This window comes from Felis catus, chromosome D3 (genome assembly GCF_018350175.1).
Source record: "Felis catus isolate Fca126 chromosome D3, F.catus_Fca126_mat1.0, whole genome shotgun sequence".
NCBI classification, from domain to species: domain Eukaryota; kingdom Metazoa; phylum Chordata; class Mammalia; order Carnivora; family Felidae; genus Felis; species Felis catus.
The window spans coordinates 7,058,512-7,077,835 of NC_058379.1; the positions used below are offsets into that span (position 1 = coordinate 7,058,512).

The 19,324-nt window shown below is 40.9% G+C and overlaps 1 protein-coding gene across 4 annotated transcripts in view; it reads right to left on the reverse strand.

The window, feature by feature from the left end:
- Nucleotides 1–293: 293 nt before the first annotated feature.
- The window catches only part of KNTC1 (kinetochore associated 1), a 73,265-nt gene continuing 54,234 nt past the window's right edge, over nt 294–19,324 (reverse strand). For all 4 annotated transcript variants that reach the window (XM_045041125.1, XM_006938420.5, XM_045041123.1 and 1 more), the window contains 16 exons: nt 18,431–18,504; nt 17,942–18,152; nt 17,712–17,821; nt 15,075–15,121; nt 13,608–13,686; nt 12,037–12,155; nt 11,528–11,663; nt 10,750–10,845; nt 10,327–10,383; nt 6,739–6,793; nt 6,323–6,386; nt 5,646–5,775; nt 4,502–4,591; nt 3,882–4,027; nt 3,046–3,136; nt 294–1,259 (listed from right to left, as the gene is read on the reverse strand). In XM_045041125.1, coding sequence (XP_044897060.1) covers nt 1,239–1,259; nt 3,046–3,136; nt 3,882–4,027; nt 4,502–4,591; nt 5,646–5,775; nt 6,323–6,386; nt 6,739–6,793; nt 10,327–10,383; nt 10,750–10,845; nt 11,528–11,663; nt 12,037–12,155; nt 13,608–13,686; nt 15,075–15,121; nt 17,712–17,821; nt 17,942–18,152; nt 18,431–18,504 — 1,526 coding nt within the window. In that variant the 3' untranslated portion in view covers nt 294–1,238. The remainder of the gene's footprint in view (nt 1,260–3,045; nt 3,137–3,881; nt 4,028–4,501; nt 4,592–5,645; nt 5,776–6,322; nt 6,387–6,738; nt 6,794–10,326; nt 10,384–10,749; nt 10,846–11,527; nt 11,664–12,036; nt 12,156–13,607; nt 13,687–15,074; nt 15,122–17,711; nt 17,822–17,941; nt 18,153–18,430; nt 18,505–19,324) is intronic.

The window sequence follows — 19,324 nt, forward strand, 5'->3', positions numbered from 1 at the left end:
GACTATAATGTATAGAAAAATTTTTTTTCTTCTCATTAAAAAATTTTTAATGTTTATTTTTGAGAGAGAAAGAGAGACAGAGAGAGTGAGCAAGCAGGGGAGGGACAGAGAGAGAGGGAGACACAGAATCCAAAACAGGCTCAGAGGTGTCAGCACAGAGCCCAACATGGGGCTCAAACCCACGACTGGTCATGATTTCATACCTGAGCCGAAGTCGGATGCTTAACCGACTGAGCAACCCAGGCACCCCAGAAATAAGGTTGTTCTCAACTGGAAAAACAAAGGCAAACTCATTCTGATTTATGAAATTCAATTTATACACACAAATAGAAAAAGACTACAGAGGCAGAATAAGAGTTGTGATGACCTTTTCTGCACGCTGGATGGCGGCTGCTGGCTTTCAGCTCCACACTGCCCCCGCAGGCCAGCCTCTGTACTGCTGGCGCTGACAGCCTACAGCCGGCTTTCCCAGACACCTGGCCAGATGGGTTCCGGTTTGGTTCTGTCATTCTTGGCACTGGCAGGAGAATTAGAAGGTTGGACAAAGAAAAAGGAGTTGTTTCTTTTCTCTTTCGGTGGTGGCCTGGAAGCGGCAGCAATCGCTGAGGGTGACCGAGGGCCACTGGAGGCCGCGGCGGTCAAGTGGGAGGCGCAGCAGCCACCTCCTTGCGTCAGCTAACAGCCCTTTCCCCTTCCGCCTCTCCAGCGGCCCCTCGCTCTCCCCTTTGCTTTTCAGTCCTTCTAACACCTTTGTAACCAATTCCTGCCGTCCAATCCTTCTCTGCCTGAAATACCTAGAGTGGTTTCTGTTTTTCTGGCTGGCCTGATACGCTCTGCGGCAAAACTTAGATACATATTTAACTAGAATTCATTAGAAAGAGTGACATTATTCTTATTCTTATTCTTATTTGTATATGAAGAAATAGGATATAAGTAGTTGTTTTTCTTGTGGCCGGAGCAAAATACTTGTGCATTTAGTTTCCTTCCTGTGGGGTGCAGAAGACTGATGGTCTCTATAAGTTATACAAGTAACTGGTAAAGAAGATTGATTAACTTAAGACATGAGTTCTTTACAAGATAATAATCAAACTACTACGAAGCGCCTCAGTTGTTACTTGTTGGTCAACATTTGACAAGTTATAACACATTGACGGCACAACTTTAAAACCCTAATAAATATGATTAGTTAATAGTAGACTCCAAAGTCCCCTTTGTTCTTCTTAAAAGAGGTTGATCGGCTATGATCCACCAAGAAACATCTAAATGGAAAGAAACACAGAAGCATTTTTATTAATGCCATTTAGTTTTTTCAATAGAAAACAGATAAACTATAAAATTTATGACTTAACTGTATTGCTAAACATCTACACATAAAGTTATTTGGCATTTAGACAGCTGGACTAGAAAAAAACAGATATATTTTAAGGGCCAAAGATTTGCCTCCTAAATCAATAATCTCCCTTTTAAAAAAAGGTAACCTAGGGCCACCCGGGTGACTGAGTTGGTTAAGCGTCTGACTTTGGCTCAGGTCACGATCTTACAGTTTGTGAGTTTAAGCCCTGCTTGAACTGCTTAAACAGAGTTTAAGCCCTGCTTAAACAGAGTTGGACTCTGGGCTGAGAGCTCACAGTCTGGAGCCTGCTTCAGATTCTGTGTCTCCCTCTCTCTCTCTGCCCCTCCCCACCCCCCCAAATAAATAAACATTAAAAAACTTTTTTTTGAAAAAAAGAAAAAAAATTTAAAAAGGTAACCTATGCCATTGATCACAACAGATTGGAAGTGACCAAAGGAAGTTGTTAATGAAAGTTAACAAAACGCAGGCTTATTTTAACATGCCTGATCTGGACCAAAGGAGGGGAAAAAACCCACAATTACTTAAACATGATTAAAAAATTTTAGGGGCACCTGGCTGGTTCAGTCAGTGGAGCATGTGACTCTTGGTCTCAGGGTTGTGAGTTCAAGCCCTACTCTGGGTACAGAGATTACTCAAAAATAAAATCTTTAGGGGCACCTGGGTGGCTCAGTCAGTTGAGTGTCCAACTCAGGTCATGATTCCAGGGTTGTAGGATCAAGCCCCACATCTGGCTCTGTGCTGAGCATGGAGTCTGCTTGGGATTCTCTCTTTCTCCTTTGCCCCATTCGTGCTCTCTCTCTCTCTCTCTCTCTCTCTCTCAAAAAAAAAAAAAAAAAAAAAGTAAAAAATTTTATCATATATATATATAATTTTTTTTTAATGTTTATTTATTTTTGAAAGAGAGACAGAGCTCGAGCAGGGGAGGGGCAGAGAGAGAGAGGGAGGGAGACACAGAATCCAAACCAGGCTCCAGACTCTGAGCTGTCAGCACAGAGCCCAATGCAGGGCTCTAACCCACGAACTGTGAGATCATGACCTGACCAAAGTCAGACGCTCAACCGACTGAGCCACCCAGGAGCCCCTTATCTTATATTTAAGTTCAGAATAGGAGTAAGAGTGATTTACATGCATATTTTATATATGAAAACATTTGGAAGGACGTATACTAAAATGTTAAACAGTAAACCTATTTCTGTGTAGTGAGATTTCAAGAGATTAAGGTTTTTTGTTTTTGTTTTTTGGCTCTTGCAAATTTGTTTTTTCTATGGTGAAAATACATGTCTTTGGTAATTAAAAAGGAGAATTAAAAGAAATTAATGCCCAACGATAAAATTAATCAGTACTTTTTGAAATTTAGTTTTTCACTTGCTTTGATATGAAAAATAAGACTTTATGAGGAATCATAATGCTGGAAAGCACCCAGGAGACCACGCAGTCCAGATGTGAAAACTAAAGCCTGCACAGGGTCAGTGAATGGCTGGAGACCACACTGCTGCAGAGAGGAGAACCAGGGCCTCTTGATTTCTGGGCTAAGAGCCCCTCAAACAAAAAGCAAAATATAAAAATATACATAGTTAACGCATAAAAATACATTTATCTCCAGGACACAAGAACAAGTTGGGTTAATGTCAAGACCCTAGTGATATAAATGGTGTCACGTCAGAACCTGAGTAACGGTGGTCCAACTTTACCTTCAGAACTTCACAGGGAGCGGCGTCTGGTGGTACAGGCTTCCCACAATGTTTTGAATATTCAGTTATAAACACTGAAGCTTCATCTAAACTATGGAATCAGAAAGAAAAAGCATCAGGAGGAAATCCTCGGGCATGATAAATGTTTGCTATCTTGACTGTGGCGATGGCTTCACGGGTACATGTATGTCCAAATTTAGCATATTGCATACTTGAATTACGTGTAGCCTATATATGTGTGTGTAGCTATGGTTGGATCACAAGTGGTAAGCAAACAGAAAGAAATCCAAGGCTTGGTAATGAGAGAGAGATATGTCCCAAGAGGCCAGCACAGTTAGACTAAATGTAGGGACCAGGAAAGACTTCTATCCTGACAGGGTTTCCCTTCCTTAGTGTCAGTCATTTCTCTCTTCTCCTTTTCACGTTCCAAATCCATTCCCAATCCTATCCCAGAAAGCTTATTTCCAAACTTGTGGCTGCCAGAAAATTAGACAATCAAGCTTAGCAAAAATTAGGTCACATAAAAGCCAGTAATTCTCTGAGCAAATGTCTAAGGAATAAAGTTGTAACTCAAGTTTTAGAGCAGGACTGTGAGATACCTATTTTGGGGGGTTGGAAAGTTTCTTGATTGTCTGATTCCAAGTTCATGTTCTAAGGGACTCAGTTACAAGACAACTAACCTCTGGGCATATGTGGTAATGCTATAGCTTAATATTCAGAGCCTTTCACTACAACCAAATAGTTGTACAATTATTTGATATTTTCCTCCAAAATAAAGATAAATTTTAAGGAAACTCTACAGTAAGTTGTTTTTGTTTGTTTGTTAATTAACTTACCTTAACTCATTTGCCAAATAGTTTACCAGCTCAGTGATGTTGTTGGAATTCATCATATGCAATTTCAACACTTGAAAGTATTTTGTCTTTGCCAAAATCCCAAACTCCTTCTTACTTATGATATTATTCAGAATCAGGTTTCTAATCTATAGAATGATAGGTATCATTAAATTAAAAATGTGTGCAATTCCAAGTTCTTACTCAATACCCCCAAATTCCTTACTATCAGAAGTTAAATTAGCACTGTGTTGTGACTAAGTCTCTTTTTTTAAGGGGGGGGGGGGGGGGGGGGAAGGGGATCTGTTTTGGCCCATTTCAGTAACAGATTAAATCAATAAGAAGTAATTGCTCTGAAGCACTTTGGGACTTTTTAGGAGAAAGATCTGCTTACAACAACAAGCATTTAAGGCTACAGATTTTTCACTGAGCACAGCAGCAAATAAGACAGATGAGGTCTCTACCTTTTAAAAATTTATTAGGGTTTTAATAAAGGCAAAATAATTTTATATATTACCAAATAGGCAGAGATAGTAGTATTCAGCCTACTTTTGATTTAGGGAAAATTATTACCTTCTAATATAAAAGTTTTCATGGCAAAAGGAGATGAAATTGCCTCTTACTTGATGTGAAAATCCTGCCAATTGGCCAGTATTCATATGCTCTTCTAATTGCTGTAAAATGATCTGAGGATTGCACGAGCCCAGAAAATTCTAGAGGAAAAAAAATCAAACACAGTGGAAAAGTATTATTACTACTAATTTCTGTCAAATCTAAAAGGTTTTCATTTTTAAATTTGGAATATCTTTAACCATTTCTATTATAGGAAAAAAACAACTCTATCATATAACAAAAAATTAAAGAAATAAGGAAAAAGACATTTTACAAATACCTATTGTGACAACAAGGGCTGTTTAACAAGCATTTTGTCATTCTAAGTGCTGAAAGGACTCTATTTAAATACTAAAATTTTGAAAAGCATTAATGGATGAGTTTATGAATAGTCAAAAAACCCCCGAAGTCCAAGGCAAGCACAGATGGCTGTGAGAAAATGGAGTGAACAGACCAAATGACAGATAAAAAATATGCATGTTCATTTATATAGATCTTTATCTACTGGCTAAACTAACTTTGGGGAAATACTGCAAAACATTCCCAAGTGCTTTGTTCTATTTGTTCTGTATTGTAAAGGGAATGAGTTCGTTTTAAAAGTTCTGTCCTCAGAATGTTCATGGGTCCGTCCCTTTGTCAGACACCCACACACAAACCTGACAATTCCCTCTCTTATCTCCCACATCCAATCACTAAGTGAAGCTGCTCTATTTGGCTCATTCTCACTGCCACCACCCCACTTACAGCACATATCCCCTCGAGCCTTCCCTGCCCATTCACAGGCTGGTCCAGGCAAGTGCAGCAGCTTCCCACACTTCCGCTCCTGCCTCCTCTCTCCCCCACCAAGCCCAAGGATCGTTCCCTCCAAAACGGTGCCTGAACATTTTACTTTACTTTTCCAGGAAACCTGACAGTTCCCCACTGATAAAGAACAAGGTCCAAACCCCTCTTAAGGCATCCCTTGGATGGACCTTGATCTATCTTTTAGGCTCACCTCCTGCTAAACCTGCATAGAAACCTCCCACACCCCTCAGGCTGATGAACTCCTGCTTTGCAAGTCTGGTAAAAAGAAAACACCACCCCTTTTGTGGGGGCACAAGCAGTGGGAGATTTTCTGTTTCTCTGGCAGGCCCAGAGGAATAATTTGCGAGATACCTTAATTTGCTGATGTCTTTTTTCCGAGTGAGGCATGAGCATCAGACAGGCTAGTGCAAAAGCCGGAAGCTCTAACTGGACATACTGCCTGGCAACCGCAATCATGTCGAGATCATCTGAAACTGGGCATCTTCAAGAGAGCACATGAATTTATTAGTAATTTGTCAGATTCACGATATTATGTTGAGTCTTCCAGCTTTCCACAACTGTTACCTGATTGTGCTTTCAATGATTTTAAACATTACAGTGCCGGTGCATCACATACACTTAGTAATGAGTAACTTGAGTCTTCTTCGTGGAACAAAATATCCCACCCACTGGAACACAGAGCACTGACTGCCGCTATGATCATGTCTGAGGCCCACACATGCTTCAAGACACATTCTCAGAAGACTCAAAATCTGTGAGACAACACTTCATGATTTCAGGTAGTGATAAAAATACTCCTGATGTACATTAAAACTAATTTTAGGGAATGCTTATCGAGGATCAGTTTACGAGTTGCACTGCATGTGGAAAGCAGACATTGTGAAAATAAGAGAGATATTTTAAAAACAAGTGGTATGTTTAACTTCTCAAGAAAAATGAGTTACTCATTTAAAGAGGTTTATTAAAAAGAAATTTCATAAACAACACATATGATTTTGAGGGGGTAGGAAAACAATTATTTTACTTACTCTAGAACAGCGATGAGACTCTCTCGACAATCTGATAACTGACTGGGGCTCAGAGGACAAGATGCTGAAAAGAAACAATAATGTGTGGGGCGCCTGGGTGGCGCAGTCGGTTAAGCGTCCGACTTCAGCCAGGTCACGATCTCGCGGTCCATGAGTTCGAGCCCCGCATCAGGCTCTGGGCTGATGGCTCAGAGCCTGGAGCCTGTTTCCGATTCTGTGTCTCCCTCTCTCTCTGCCCCTCCCCCGTTCATGCTCTGTCTCTCTCTGTCCCAAAAATAAATATAAGTGTTGAAAAAAATTAAAAAAAAAAAAAAAAAACAATAATGTGTACACACACACACACACACACACACACACACACACACACACAGAGCTATAAAACGCTACTGTCAATGTTTCAGGGGAGAGAAAAATACCTGAAAGTAGGGGTATCTGAACCACACGCTGCCAAGCTTTGCTGAAGTAGGGAACCTGGGGAAAAAAGCATGTTATAGGATTTGCGCCACAGTCTCTCGGTTTTGCGGTCACAGAATTATATACTTAGAGCATATGTTCTGGATCCTAAGACCAAAAACGTAAATTGGTATCTCCTTATTCAAGATTGTTAGATTTTAGGATAATATGCTTCCCTTCTCTCTCTTTTTTAAAGTAAACTTTGTACCCAATGTGGGGCTCAAACTTGATCTCATGATCCTGAGATCAAGAGTCACATGCTCTACTGATTAAGCCAGCCAGGGGTCCTTGGATAATTCTCTTCATAAGTGTATAGTTCAGGATCTTATTACACAATCTTGGCTGATTTGTTATGGTTTTGTGTGGGGGAAAAAAGTATCAGAAAACAAAACTCACACTGTTGTGTGCCACAAGCTGTGTGAGAGTCACAGGAAAGGGGCAACCAGACAAGAGAAAGGATTTCAAAAAGGAATAAGGCAACAACATACGTTTCCACTCACAGGAGAGGGGTTAAATGACTCAGGATATATTTTGCTCCATATTATGGAGAATAATTAAGAGTTCAAAGTCATGGGGCACCTGAGTGGCTCAGTTGGTTAAGCGTCCAACTTTGGCTCAGGTCATGATCTTGAAGTTCATGGGCCCTGTCTCAGGCTCTGTGTTGACAGCTCAAAGCCTGGAGCCTACTTTGGATTCTGTGTCTCCCTCCCTCTCTGCCACTCCTCTGCTCGCACTCTGTCTCTCTCTCTCTCTCAAAAATAAACAAACACATACAAAAAAAGAGTTTAAAGTCATGAGATACCAAAAAGACTAAATGTCGAGGTTTCATAAGATCCAACAATTCCACTCCTAAGCATATGTTCGAGAGAAAAACACACATCCACATAAAAACTTGTACACAAATGTTCACGGGGCACCATTATTCATAATAACCCAAATACCCTTCAACTGATGAACAGACAAATAAAATGCAGGTGTGTCCACACAGTGCACATGAGTCAGCAGTAAAAAGGAATGAGGCCCTGACACCCATTCCCATGCAGATGAACCCTGAAAACATGACACCGAATAAAAGGAGAACAGAAGGCCACGTGGTGCAGGATTCTGTTGATATGACACGTCCAGCACAGACACTTCCAGGGGCGGGAGAGGGAGGAATAGTGAGTGACTGTTAATGGATATGGGGCATACTTCCAGGGTGAAGAAAATGTTCTAGAATTAGATAGTGGTGATGGTTGCATAACATTGTGAATATACTAAAAACCACTTAATTATACACTTTATTTACTTTTTTGGGAAAGGTTTTGTTGTTTTTTTTTTTTTAAGTAATCTCTACCCCCAACATGGAGTTCGAACTCACAACCCTGAGATCAAGAGTCACATGGTCTTCTGACTGAGCCAGCCAGGGTCCCCTTAGCTGTACACTTTAAAAGGGTACATTTTAGGGGCCCCTGGGTGGCTCAGTTGATTAAGCATTTGACTCTTGATTTCTGTTCAGGTCATGACCTCAGTTCGTGGGATCGAGCCCCGTATCAGGCTCTGTGCTGACAGCATGGAGACTCTTGAGATTCTCTCTTTCCCCCTCTCTCTGCCCTTACCCTGCTTATGCTCACACACTTGTTCTCTCTCAAAATAAATAAATATTAAAAAACAAATAAAAGGGTAAGTTTTATATGGGAATTACATCTCAATTGAGAAAATAAAGGTAGGGGGGCACCTGGGTGGCTCAGTTGGTTGAGCTTCTGACTTCAGCTCAGGTCATGATCTCACGGTTCATGAGTTCGATCCCCGTCGGGCTCACTGCTCTCAGCCTGTCAGTGCACAGGCTGCTTCAGATCCTCTCTCCCTTTCTCTCTGCCCCTCCCCACCTTGTGCTCTCCCCAAAATAAATAAATAATAATTTTAAAAAATTAAAAAAAAAAAAAAGTGGGTCTCTGAGCTCTATGGAACTATCTCCAAAACACCAATGTTATGTGGAAAAAACACTTTATCTAGCATATGATTGCATGTACATGTACAAAAATGTATATATCCCTCCCCCCACACTTATATGCTACTAGGAAAGTTCTAGAAGAAAACATAAGAAACTATAAACAGTAGTTACTTCTGGGGAGATAATTTTGAAGGGAAATGGTAAAGGAGAATTTTCAAGTTTTACTCAGCATGTTTCAATGTTGTTCTAATTTATTAAGCTATGAATAGATGATATATTTCTACATTACATATTATAACAATTATGTGGTATACAACTTGTGAAATTTAGAAAAGATGAATAAGTCATTGTGTCTGATTTAAAGATCTTCTAAGTTCAAGAAGGGCAGGAATATATGCTTAAAACAAATTATACCATGGCAGGTGTTACAGCAGAACCAGTGTTTTGAGAGCATAAATGAAGATGCAGCTCAGGAGGCCTGGAGAACACGGGCAAGTGATGTCCTCAAGTGACCTCTGAACTAAATATTCTGGGTCCCAGCACCATTTTATTTTTTAAATGTCTATGTATTTGTGGGGGAGGGGGAGGCAGCAGAGGGGCAGAGAGAGAGAGAGAGAGAGAGAGAGAGAGAGAGAGAATCCCAAGCAGGCTCTGTCAGTGCAGAGCCTGATGAGGGGCTCGAACTCACGAACCACATGATCATGACCTGAGCTGAAATCAAGAGTCAGATGTTTAAGTAACTGAGCCACACAGCGCCCCCTGGCACCATTTTAACAGGACATCAGGTCTGTTCTTTTTTTAAATTTTTTTAACGTTTATTTAGTTTTGAGAGAGAGAGGGAGAAAGAAAGAGAGAGAGAAAGAGCGAGAGCGAGAGCGAGAGAGAGAGAGAGAGAGAGAGAGCATGAGAGGCGGAGGGGCAGAGAGAGAAGGAGACACAGAATCTGAAGCAGGCTCCAGGCTCTAAGCTGTCAGCACAGAGCCTGCCGTGGGGCTCGAACTCACAGAGTGCAGATCATGAGCCGAAGTGAGAGGCTTAACTGATTGAGCCACCCAGGCGCCCCAGGTCCATTCTTTTAAACATTTTTTTTTAAATTTTTTTTTTCAACGTTTATTTATTTTTGGGACAGAGAGAGACAGAGCATGAACGGGGGACGGGCAGAGAGAGAGGGAGACACAGAATCGGAAACAGGCTCCAGGCTCTGAGCCATCAGCCCAGAGCCTGACGCAGGGCTCGAACTCACGGACCATGAGATCGTGACCTGAGCTGAAGTCGGACGCTTAACCGACTGCGCCACCCAGGCGCCCCTAAACATTTTTTTTTAAGTTTATTTATTTTGAGAGAGAGACACATGCAGAGAGAGCATGTGAGCAGGGGAGGGAGGGAGGGAGGGAGGGAGAGAGAATGAGTGAGAGTGAGAGAGAGAGAGAGAGAGAGAGAGAGAGAGAGAGAGAGAGAGAGAGAATATCCCAAGCAGGCTCTGCACTGTGACTGCACAGCCCAGACATCAGGTCCATTCTTCACTTGAGCCGGTGACTTCACCCAGTGCACCCAGCAGCCACAGGCCGTCAAGTATAAAGATTAAGTTCTATAAAATTTATTTGAGAAAACTACATACCTGCCATAACGAATGGATGCTAGAAATGGCGGTTAAAACTTTCCTTAGATAAGGGATCTGTGAAAACAATAAAATACAGTTCTGAGTATCACTAAAATGGAAAGCTTCCACGTGAAATATCAGATTCTTACATTTTCAAAAGAGGTATCAGTAAAATGTATCCACCATGAGAACCAAAGAAATTCACTTCCTAAATCACAAATATCAAAAAAGGGCAGGGAAGCTTCCATTTCTTTCCAGCGAAATTTATGTCAGTTTTGAGTTAGCACTTCCTCTGGCCTAACACCAAGTTGAGTTTGGCACGAACCCAACAAGTCCATGTTTGCAGCGTACATCTGTTCGATAACAAGCATCAGTGCAGAATGCTTGAGAGATGCTATGAGAAAGCTTTAACACACTGCAGTCTAGGGCACTGAGTCTCACCATATTGAAGCCAAGAAGCTTCTGCAAGAGTCCATTCCAAAGCTGCAGGTCATAGATTTTGTACTCCAAACAAAGTTCAGTCACCAATCTTACTGCCTAAAGCAGAAGAGACATTAAAAAAAAAAAATCATACTGCTTCAAAAACAAACAAACAACAAAAACCCATACTGCTTCAAGATACCAGGAAATCAAAGCACCTTTGGAAAAGGTAGGGTGGCCACACACAAAATGTTTATAATCTAGATGTGTCTATTGCCTAATTTCAGTGAAGCCCTCCTATCTCTCTAATGAAAGTAAAAAAGATTAAGATGATTCTCTTTCTTTCTTGCTGTCATGGATTCAAAGAGCATCTTGGGGCTTCCCTGTCTTTTTTCTATCCAAGATCAGTTTGCCTGTTGGCCTCATAACCCTCACGCCCTAGGCTCCAACTGCCTCGGAGACTAAATTCCCACAGGCAATGAGGAAGAAGAGAAGTGACGTCCCTCCTGACATAGGGACACTCTCTGTCCCTACCCGTCTGGATGAGGACACACAGGCCTTGGGAAGGGATTACAAAAGTGTCCCTTTGTGGGTGGAGATTAGGCCCTAGGCTTTAAGGGGCAGAGGTAAGGGGATCCTACAAGTTGCCTGTCACCTGTCAGGATAGGAAAGTAGAAACAGTCTCAGAGCAGCAAATTTGTTCAAGAATGAAGAATTTCTCTGGTTTTAGGCATTTGAGTGAAAACAAGGGTATCTGAGAAGATGGGGACCCCACCCTCAGACAACTCCGTGTACATACCATGGATTCATGGCTGTGGTTTTTCCATAGACCCTTAATCATTCCTTCTTTAGGACTGTTGCAAAACAATTCATATGTGATGGGGATATTCAAAGTCTCAAACGATGCCAGAAAAGTTATACATTTCAAATAAGATCTGGAAAACAGAGGCATTTATGGGAATCATTCTTACAGGCCACATTTACATTTAAGATAAAAGCCACCAGAGGGCAATTATTAAGCCTGTTTGTTTTTAAATGTCTATTTTTTAGGCTTCTAAATATATTCACTGAATATAATATTAGAAATAAATCAATATGAGCAAGATCAAGAAAACATTCAGTTCCTAAATGCCTCAAAAAACTAGGGAAACAAGATGTTCTCAGAGGCCTACATCCCCTTTGCCAAAAGGTCAAGGGCACTCAAGGCATAGCATTCTAATGAACTCTCACAAACTAAGGGGTTTAAATGTTACATTTCCAAAGAACCCATCTGTTTCCTATTAATACAATTTAAAAATTTCTACTTACTTCACTTCTTGCATGGGTTTTTTGAAGAGAGATTCTATAGTTTCCTTGTCGGCCAAATATAGGAGACACTGAAGAGCTCGAGCTCTGTGGGCAAAAGTTAACTGGCGCACACCCAGCGTCTGTAAAACCAATGCAAGTTTGCAGAGACACATGCATGTTGCAGCTGGGTACATGAGTTTCAACTTAGGTAGCATAAGCATCGTGAAAAACAAAAATTAAAGTCAATCTCTGCCCTTAGGGAGCCAGTGGTTCTCAAAGCGTGGTCCACAGACCCTTGGCGGACATTCCTCAAACTCTTATAGGAGGGAAAGGGTCGAAATTACTTTCACAGCATCACAAAGATATTATTTGCCTTTAGGCTGTGTTCATACTTGCACTGGTGGGTGAAAGTGTTGGCACTAATCACAGGAACACGCGGTTGCTGGGGCAGCTGTGGTGTGCATCACAGCTATGCATGCACAGTATTGAAAACCAAAGGTGACTTCCACTTAACAAGGTTCTCGACAGAGCGGTAAAAATTAGTTTTACGAAACCTCACCTCTTGAATACGTTGAGTTCACACTTGAATACGTATTAATTAATTAAAATGTATTCATCAATGTGTGTGACCAAATGGGAAGTACACGTAAAGCACACTGCAGTCTTACGATTTATGAATAGTTGTGAGCTGAAGCAGCCACTTTAAATGGAATGTCATTTTTACTTGAAACAATGACTATCAGATAAACTAATATGAGAAAGAAAGAAAGAGAGAAAGAGAGAGAGAGAAAGAGAGAAAGAGAGAGAGAGAGAAAGAGAGAGAGAGAGAGAGAGAGAAAGAGAGAAAGAGAGAAAGAGAGAAAGAGAGAAAGAGAGAAAGAGAGAAAGAGAGAAAGAGAGAAAGAGAGAAAGAGAGAAAGAGAGAAAGAAAGAAAGAAAGAAAGAAAGAAAAGAAAGAAAGAAAGAAAGAAAAGAAAGAAAGAAAGAAAGAAAGAAAGAAAGAAAGAAAGAAAGAAAAGAAAGAAAGAAACCCTCCCCTTGCTGTTGAGGGCATATAATCAAGCATCTTAGATTTCCCTCTTTTCTTCCTTCTATCCAAGACCTATTTGCCTCCTGGTTCTTTCTCTCTGTTTCTGCCTCAGAACATTTCCACGGGCAAAAGCCTGAAGGCCAAAGAAGTAGTGTTGCTTTTAGGGAAAAGGGAAAGTTTAGTGCAGCTAACATTTAGTGGGTAGGGAGGGAGGGAGGGAGGGAGGGAGTCACAAGCAAAGGGTGAAGTAGGTCCTGCAAGGCGTTGAGACCAGTTGGTTTGGCTCCTGGTATTAGGAATGTTGTCCAACCAAGGAGTTAATAACTTTAAATGCAGATAACCGTGGGAACTGTCAATTGGTTCAGTTTGCCAAACAGTTTGTTACGGAAGCTAGCACCTAATAGAGCCTGCAGATACTATAGTCCTGATTACCAAGTAAAATATGCAGTACTTTGAGTTAAAGGTGTAAGTGAGCATTATTGTAACCATCCCCTAATGGTATCAAGCATGGTAAATACGCAGGAAGAAAAGGGTAAGCTGAGACTCTGTGTCCAGGGCTTACAGTTGTCGCTGATGTTGCAAACACGAACAGCATTCTTGAACTGTAATCAATCGGGCGAGACAGAAGGAGATACAGGACTCTGGGGAAAAAATATTTTAAATTACATTTGGATTTTAATTTAGTGATCGGTTACCCAAACAACAGACCTTTTGCTGTCCATGGAAAAAGTTACCAGACATCCCAAACATGGGCCTGAAGGATTATGGGTCATGAACATTTTTGCTTTTCCCCTGAATGGATGGTGTGCTTTTCTTGAGTTGCAGGCATAGCTAAAGAAAATAAATACGATAAATGCCAGGCCCCAGTCTTCTCATCTATAAAACAGCCAATCTCTGATAATTTAAATTCTATTTAAGAAATTAATACAAACTATAGCTGCAAAGTACATTGGATCCTACACATGGAAAATTCTATTTTAGTTCACAGGACCTTGTTAAGTGGCACAATTCAACTTCTAGACTCAGGCCTGACTGGCCCCCCTCCAGAGAAGGGCAAGATGGATGGGGTGGGCAGGGTACCAGGCAAAGGAGAGGGTGGAGCTTTCAGTGGGAAATGGCAGGAAGCTACAAAATTAGTATGAAGTATCCCTTTGGGATCTCCTAGGGATTTTTTTTTCTCTCTTTGAATCGTTTCTCTGTAAGGCTTTCCATTGTGGCTGGTTCAGTTAGACACAGCAGGATGAATCTACCTGTTGCTTAGACAAAGGTACCCCTGTGTTTCAAAGACTAAGCAAGGACAAGGTGGGGTCCACAGGAAAACAGGACATAGAAGGGGTGGTAAGCCACCTCTGCCCAAACCAGGAGAAATTCTTCTCTTGGGTTTGCCTTTTCACATCCTCTCTATCAGATCCAGGGCGGACGCAGGGTGTAAGGCTTCACAAGTGACTTGACCTACTTTTGGTCTAGACCAGGAATGGCAAAAAGCTGGCACGCATGTCACCACTCCCTCTCCTGTGCCTGTGCCAAGCATCATTAATGGATTACCATATCCTTTTAGATTTGGGCCCAGATATGGTCAGCAAGCCATGACCAATCAGATTTAGCATGTTAGATGAAACCAACGTGCCTTCCTTGGTCTCAGTCTTAGGTTAGAAGGGGAAAGGAATGCTGGTGGCCCATACCTGAACCAGCCCAGCTCACGTGGGGGACAGAATACATAGGGGTCTGGGGCCAGAGTCCTAGCCTAGCAAATAAGAATACTCCTTTGTTTGAGGTGCATTCTCTGCTAAAGAACCCTCAACGTCAGTAGGGACTCACTGAAGATTCAGAAATTCTGGATCTTGGTTGTTTATTCCACTGGAAATAGTTGTACATATTCATGGCCATATATCAATGAAGTGATTCTTCTCAGAGACTCTGACCCACATTATAGGAAGAAAAGTCTTTTCAAAACCAACCTCTGACAGATTTGTTTTAAGACTCCTACTGGGCAACAAGATACAGACACATCTAAGTAAAGAAAGAGTACCTTCGGAGTGCTTCATCTTCTTGAAGTTCAAATAATTCTGACGGTTTCTTGAAAAAGTGAAAAACAAAGTCAAAAAACTAAAATTTTGTGGACTACAGAAGCTAACACAACCTATTAGGTGAAAAACCCAATACACAGAATTGTTTACATAGAAGACATTAGAGTGTAACCCATTACTTTATGAAAAAACTTTTCCTTTCAAAATTAGTTTCCTCACATTATTCAGTCAACAAATATTTACTGAGCACTTACTATGTGCCAGGCACAATCCCAGGCTCGTGGGTTGCCTGAGTGAATGAAACAGATTTCCTGTCCTCCTGGCGTTTACAGTCACTGGATAATTTTTAAAAGGAAAGGACTCCATGGATTTTAAATGAGTCCCTGAGTAATTCAGTACAGATTTACTGGGACTTACAAAGCAATGTGCAAGGTGCTATGGACAGTCCCAGTTCCTGGCTTCAGGGTGCTTTTGTTCAGTTCCTCGAATTTATGTATAAGTTAAAACACATCGGTTTCTGAGTCAACCACAGATTCTATGAGGCCTAGATATGCTTCCGTTTCCATTGAAGCACAGTCCTTGTTCTTTGCAAACATTTAATAAATACTTGCTAAATTGGATGCTAAGGGATATAAAAAATAATTAAAAACCTAATGTCATTTCAGTTATAGTATTTGTTGACACATACATTTTTTTTCAAGCATATCTGCCTACGTGGATAGAGGAAGGCTCCCTAATTGAGTTCTGCCTGAAAACGCAGAAGTACTGCAGAAAATTCTGTGTTGGGATTGCTGAATCCCAGCATAAATGTCAGTGATACTACTTCTAACACTATATGCCTCCTGATGTGATACAGTGAAAAAAAAAAACACATTACCTATATGGTACCCTTGCCCAAAACACATAACCTGAATCTAACCACGAGAAACATCACAAGGAGACGTTTTGCAAACCAACTGGCTGGCCCCCTTTAAAAACATCAATATCCCATCACAGTAAAATAGACTAGAGTAAGAATCATCAATAGATGCTAAATTGGATTATGTGTCGTAGGGAAAGGACTTTGAGGAGGAACAAGTTATTAAACTGTCTCAAAACACCTCCCCTAATAGTTACAAAAGGAAATACAGTAACTATGTAATATGGACACTGACAACATCTTAACCAGGTTATTTAAACTCACATCACCTATTCTGGCAAACGGACATCACGTGCCTCCAAATGTCATACCCTGAGAAGCACACGATATCACTTAAGTAGGATTCTGGCCCAAAATGCATCATTAGAATCTTATCATGAGGAAATATCAGACAAACACAAATTGAAGGATAGCTTCTAAAACAAATGGTCTGTACGCTCCAAGAATATCAGGGGTGCCTGGGTGGCTCACTGGGTTAACCGTCTGACTTCAGCTCAGGTCATGATCTCAGTTTGTGGGTTTGAGTCCTGCATCGGGCTCTGTGCTGAGAGCTCAGAGCCTGGAGCCTGCATCAGGCTCTGTGCTGACAGCTCAGAGCCTGGAGCCTGCTTCAGATTCTGTGTCTCCCCTCCTCTCTGCCTCTCCCCAGCTCTCTGTGTCTCTCTCTCAAAAGTAAATAAACATTAAAAAAAAATTTTTTTTTTAAAGTCAGGTGTCATGAAAGACAAGGAAAAGCTATGGAACTATTCTAGATTAAAAGAGATTAAAGATGGGGCATCTGGGTGGCTCAGTTGTTTGAGCATCTGACTTTGGCTCAGGTCATGATCTCATGGTTTGTGAGTTCCAGCCCCGTGTCGGGCTCTGTGCTGACAGCTCAGAGCCTGGAGCCTGCTTCAGATTCTGTGTCTCCCTCTCTCTGCCCCTCCCCCACTCATGCTCTGTCTCACTCTGTCAAAAATACAAAAACATCAAAAAAATTTTTTAAATAAATAAATAAAAGAGATTAAAGATATGACAAATACATGCAATGTATAGTCTTAGACTAGACCCTGGTCCAGGGGGAGAAAGTTCCTTAAAAGAGCACTATTGGGCCAATTCATTAAATTACAATGTGGACCACAGATTCAAGCCTATGTTTGTACTGTATCAATAGTGTACCAATTTAAAATTATCTAATTTTGATAATTATACTGTGGTGAAGTAAGAGAAAAGCCTTGTTCTTAGCGTATACAGACTTGTTAAGGGGTGAAATGGGATGCCACATACCATTAATTCTCAGACGGTCCAGAAAAATACCATAAATATACATATTATAGGGCAAAGCAAATATGGCAAAATGTTAAACATCAACAGAGTTGGGTGAAGGGTGTACAGGAATTCATTCACACTACTGCAACTTTTCTGTATGTTTAGAATTATTTCAAAATAAAATTATCACATGAATCTAAGAAAAATAAAAAGTTAATCACAAGAATCTAAGCACAGACCACTTCTTTTATACAAGAGTTCATCTGAAATCACCAATTAAAAGGTAAAATAGTGGCAAAACAATATTTAAATAGAAAGAAAAAGGAAATAACCTCATGAAGACTCATCTGACAACAGAAGGTATTAAAAGCAGCAAACATTCCTTGTGTTAAGTCTGAGCTCCTAATCCGAAGGTTCTATCAATGCAGAGCCAGCAGAAAGGACAAGAGAACCTCTCAGAGGACGGACTGACCTCACCAGGCTTTGTGGACGGGCACAGCCACTTCTCCAACAACATGTCCCAGACTTTCTCCAAATTAATTTCGTTAACTTCGGCAATTTCTTTGGCAGCTGCGTGAATATCTAAGATATTCAAAATAAAGAGTTTAAAAAAAGAGAAACCCAAGTTTTCAGTGCAAGATAACTGGGAATCAAAATGACAGTTCTCCCTGAGCAGAAAGATAAATGGTGCTTTGTCCTCACCGGGATATTCTTTGCTGGAGGAATTCTGAATTCTTTGACTTATGCTAGGATGCTCGTACAGACTGACGATGAGATGTGCAGGCTTTCCTATCACTCTTAGATATTCCGCGGTGTTTAGCTTGTGGGCTATGAGCACGGCTTCAGTGCCTGATCGCCGGTACTGAATATGAAGCTTCTTCAACAAAGCCTCTGCTTTTTCACGCGTTTCATCCTTAAAAAAAAAAAAAAAAAAAATCCCAAGCAGGGATTCCAAGAAAAGGTCACATTCTAAAACCTCAGGTGAGGCGAAGAAGCCATCTTTATCAATCAAGGTCCCTCCCGGCCTTAGTTTACATCCTTACACAGCTACACAAATTCTCATCTTCTTTATCCATTTTAGGCATCCAACCCTTAAAGACGCCATCAGCAGGGCGGGATGAGAAGGTGGGCCAGGGAGCACACTATGTAAATGAAAAGAGAGGAGCCTTCCATTGTACAGTTCAGACTCACCTGACATGGGATATTCTGTAGCCATCTCTCAGCTAAATACAGGCAGAATTTCAAGCTGGACATCTTGAAGGAACCTGAACAGATAAAAAAGAGATTTATAAACAAATCATAATCCTTTTAAGATAAATGTATTTTAATCAAATTATCAAGGTTTTTTTTTTAATACAAGAATGCATATTCAGAGAAAAAACATAATTTAAACAGAAGGATACAAAGTAAAAAGTAAAAGTCCAAAGTCTCTTCTTCAGCTTCTATTCCTTCAGAAGTTTCCCCTGTGTGTGTCTGTGTGTACACGCACACATTTTAACCCCAACAGGCTAAGATCATACATGTGGTATTGTCCACTGTTCTGACTTAATATACACCTTGGGTATCTTTTCAAATCAACTATATAGTATTCTATTCTATGCATATGCTCTACTTTTAAAAACAAATTCCTGACAAATGAGCATTTTAAAAAAACAGTTACTTTTTAGGGGTGACTGCGTGGCTCAGTTGGTTAAGCATCCAACCTCAGCTCAGGTCATGATCTCACGGTTCGTGGTTTCAAGCCCCACGTTGGGCTTTATGTTGACAGCTCAGAGCCTAGAGCCTGGAGCCTGCTTCAGATTCTGTGTCTCCCTCTCTCTCTCTCTGCCCCTCCCCTGCTTGTGCTTTGTCTCAAAAATAAATAAATATTAAAAAAATAACTAAAAAGTAGTTATTTTTGACTTCTGTTACAACTAAAAACATGGCAGTAAGTGCCTGTGTTTGTGTGCTTATTTGGTTATGCAAGAACATGTAAGGATTCATTACTAGAAGCAGGAGTACCTGTTAGGAAGCAATTTCTATTCCTACAGACAAGGTAGAGAACACCCACATCCCTGCACCCTGATAAGCTGCAAGGAGCCTTGC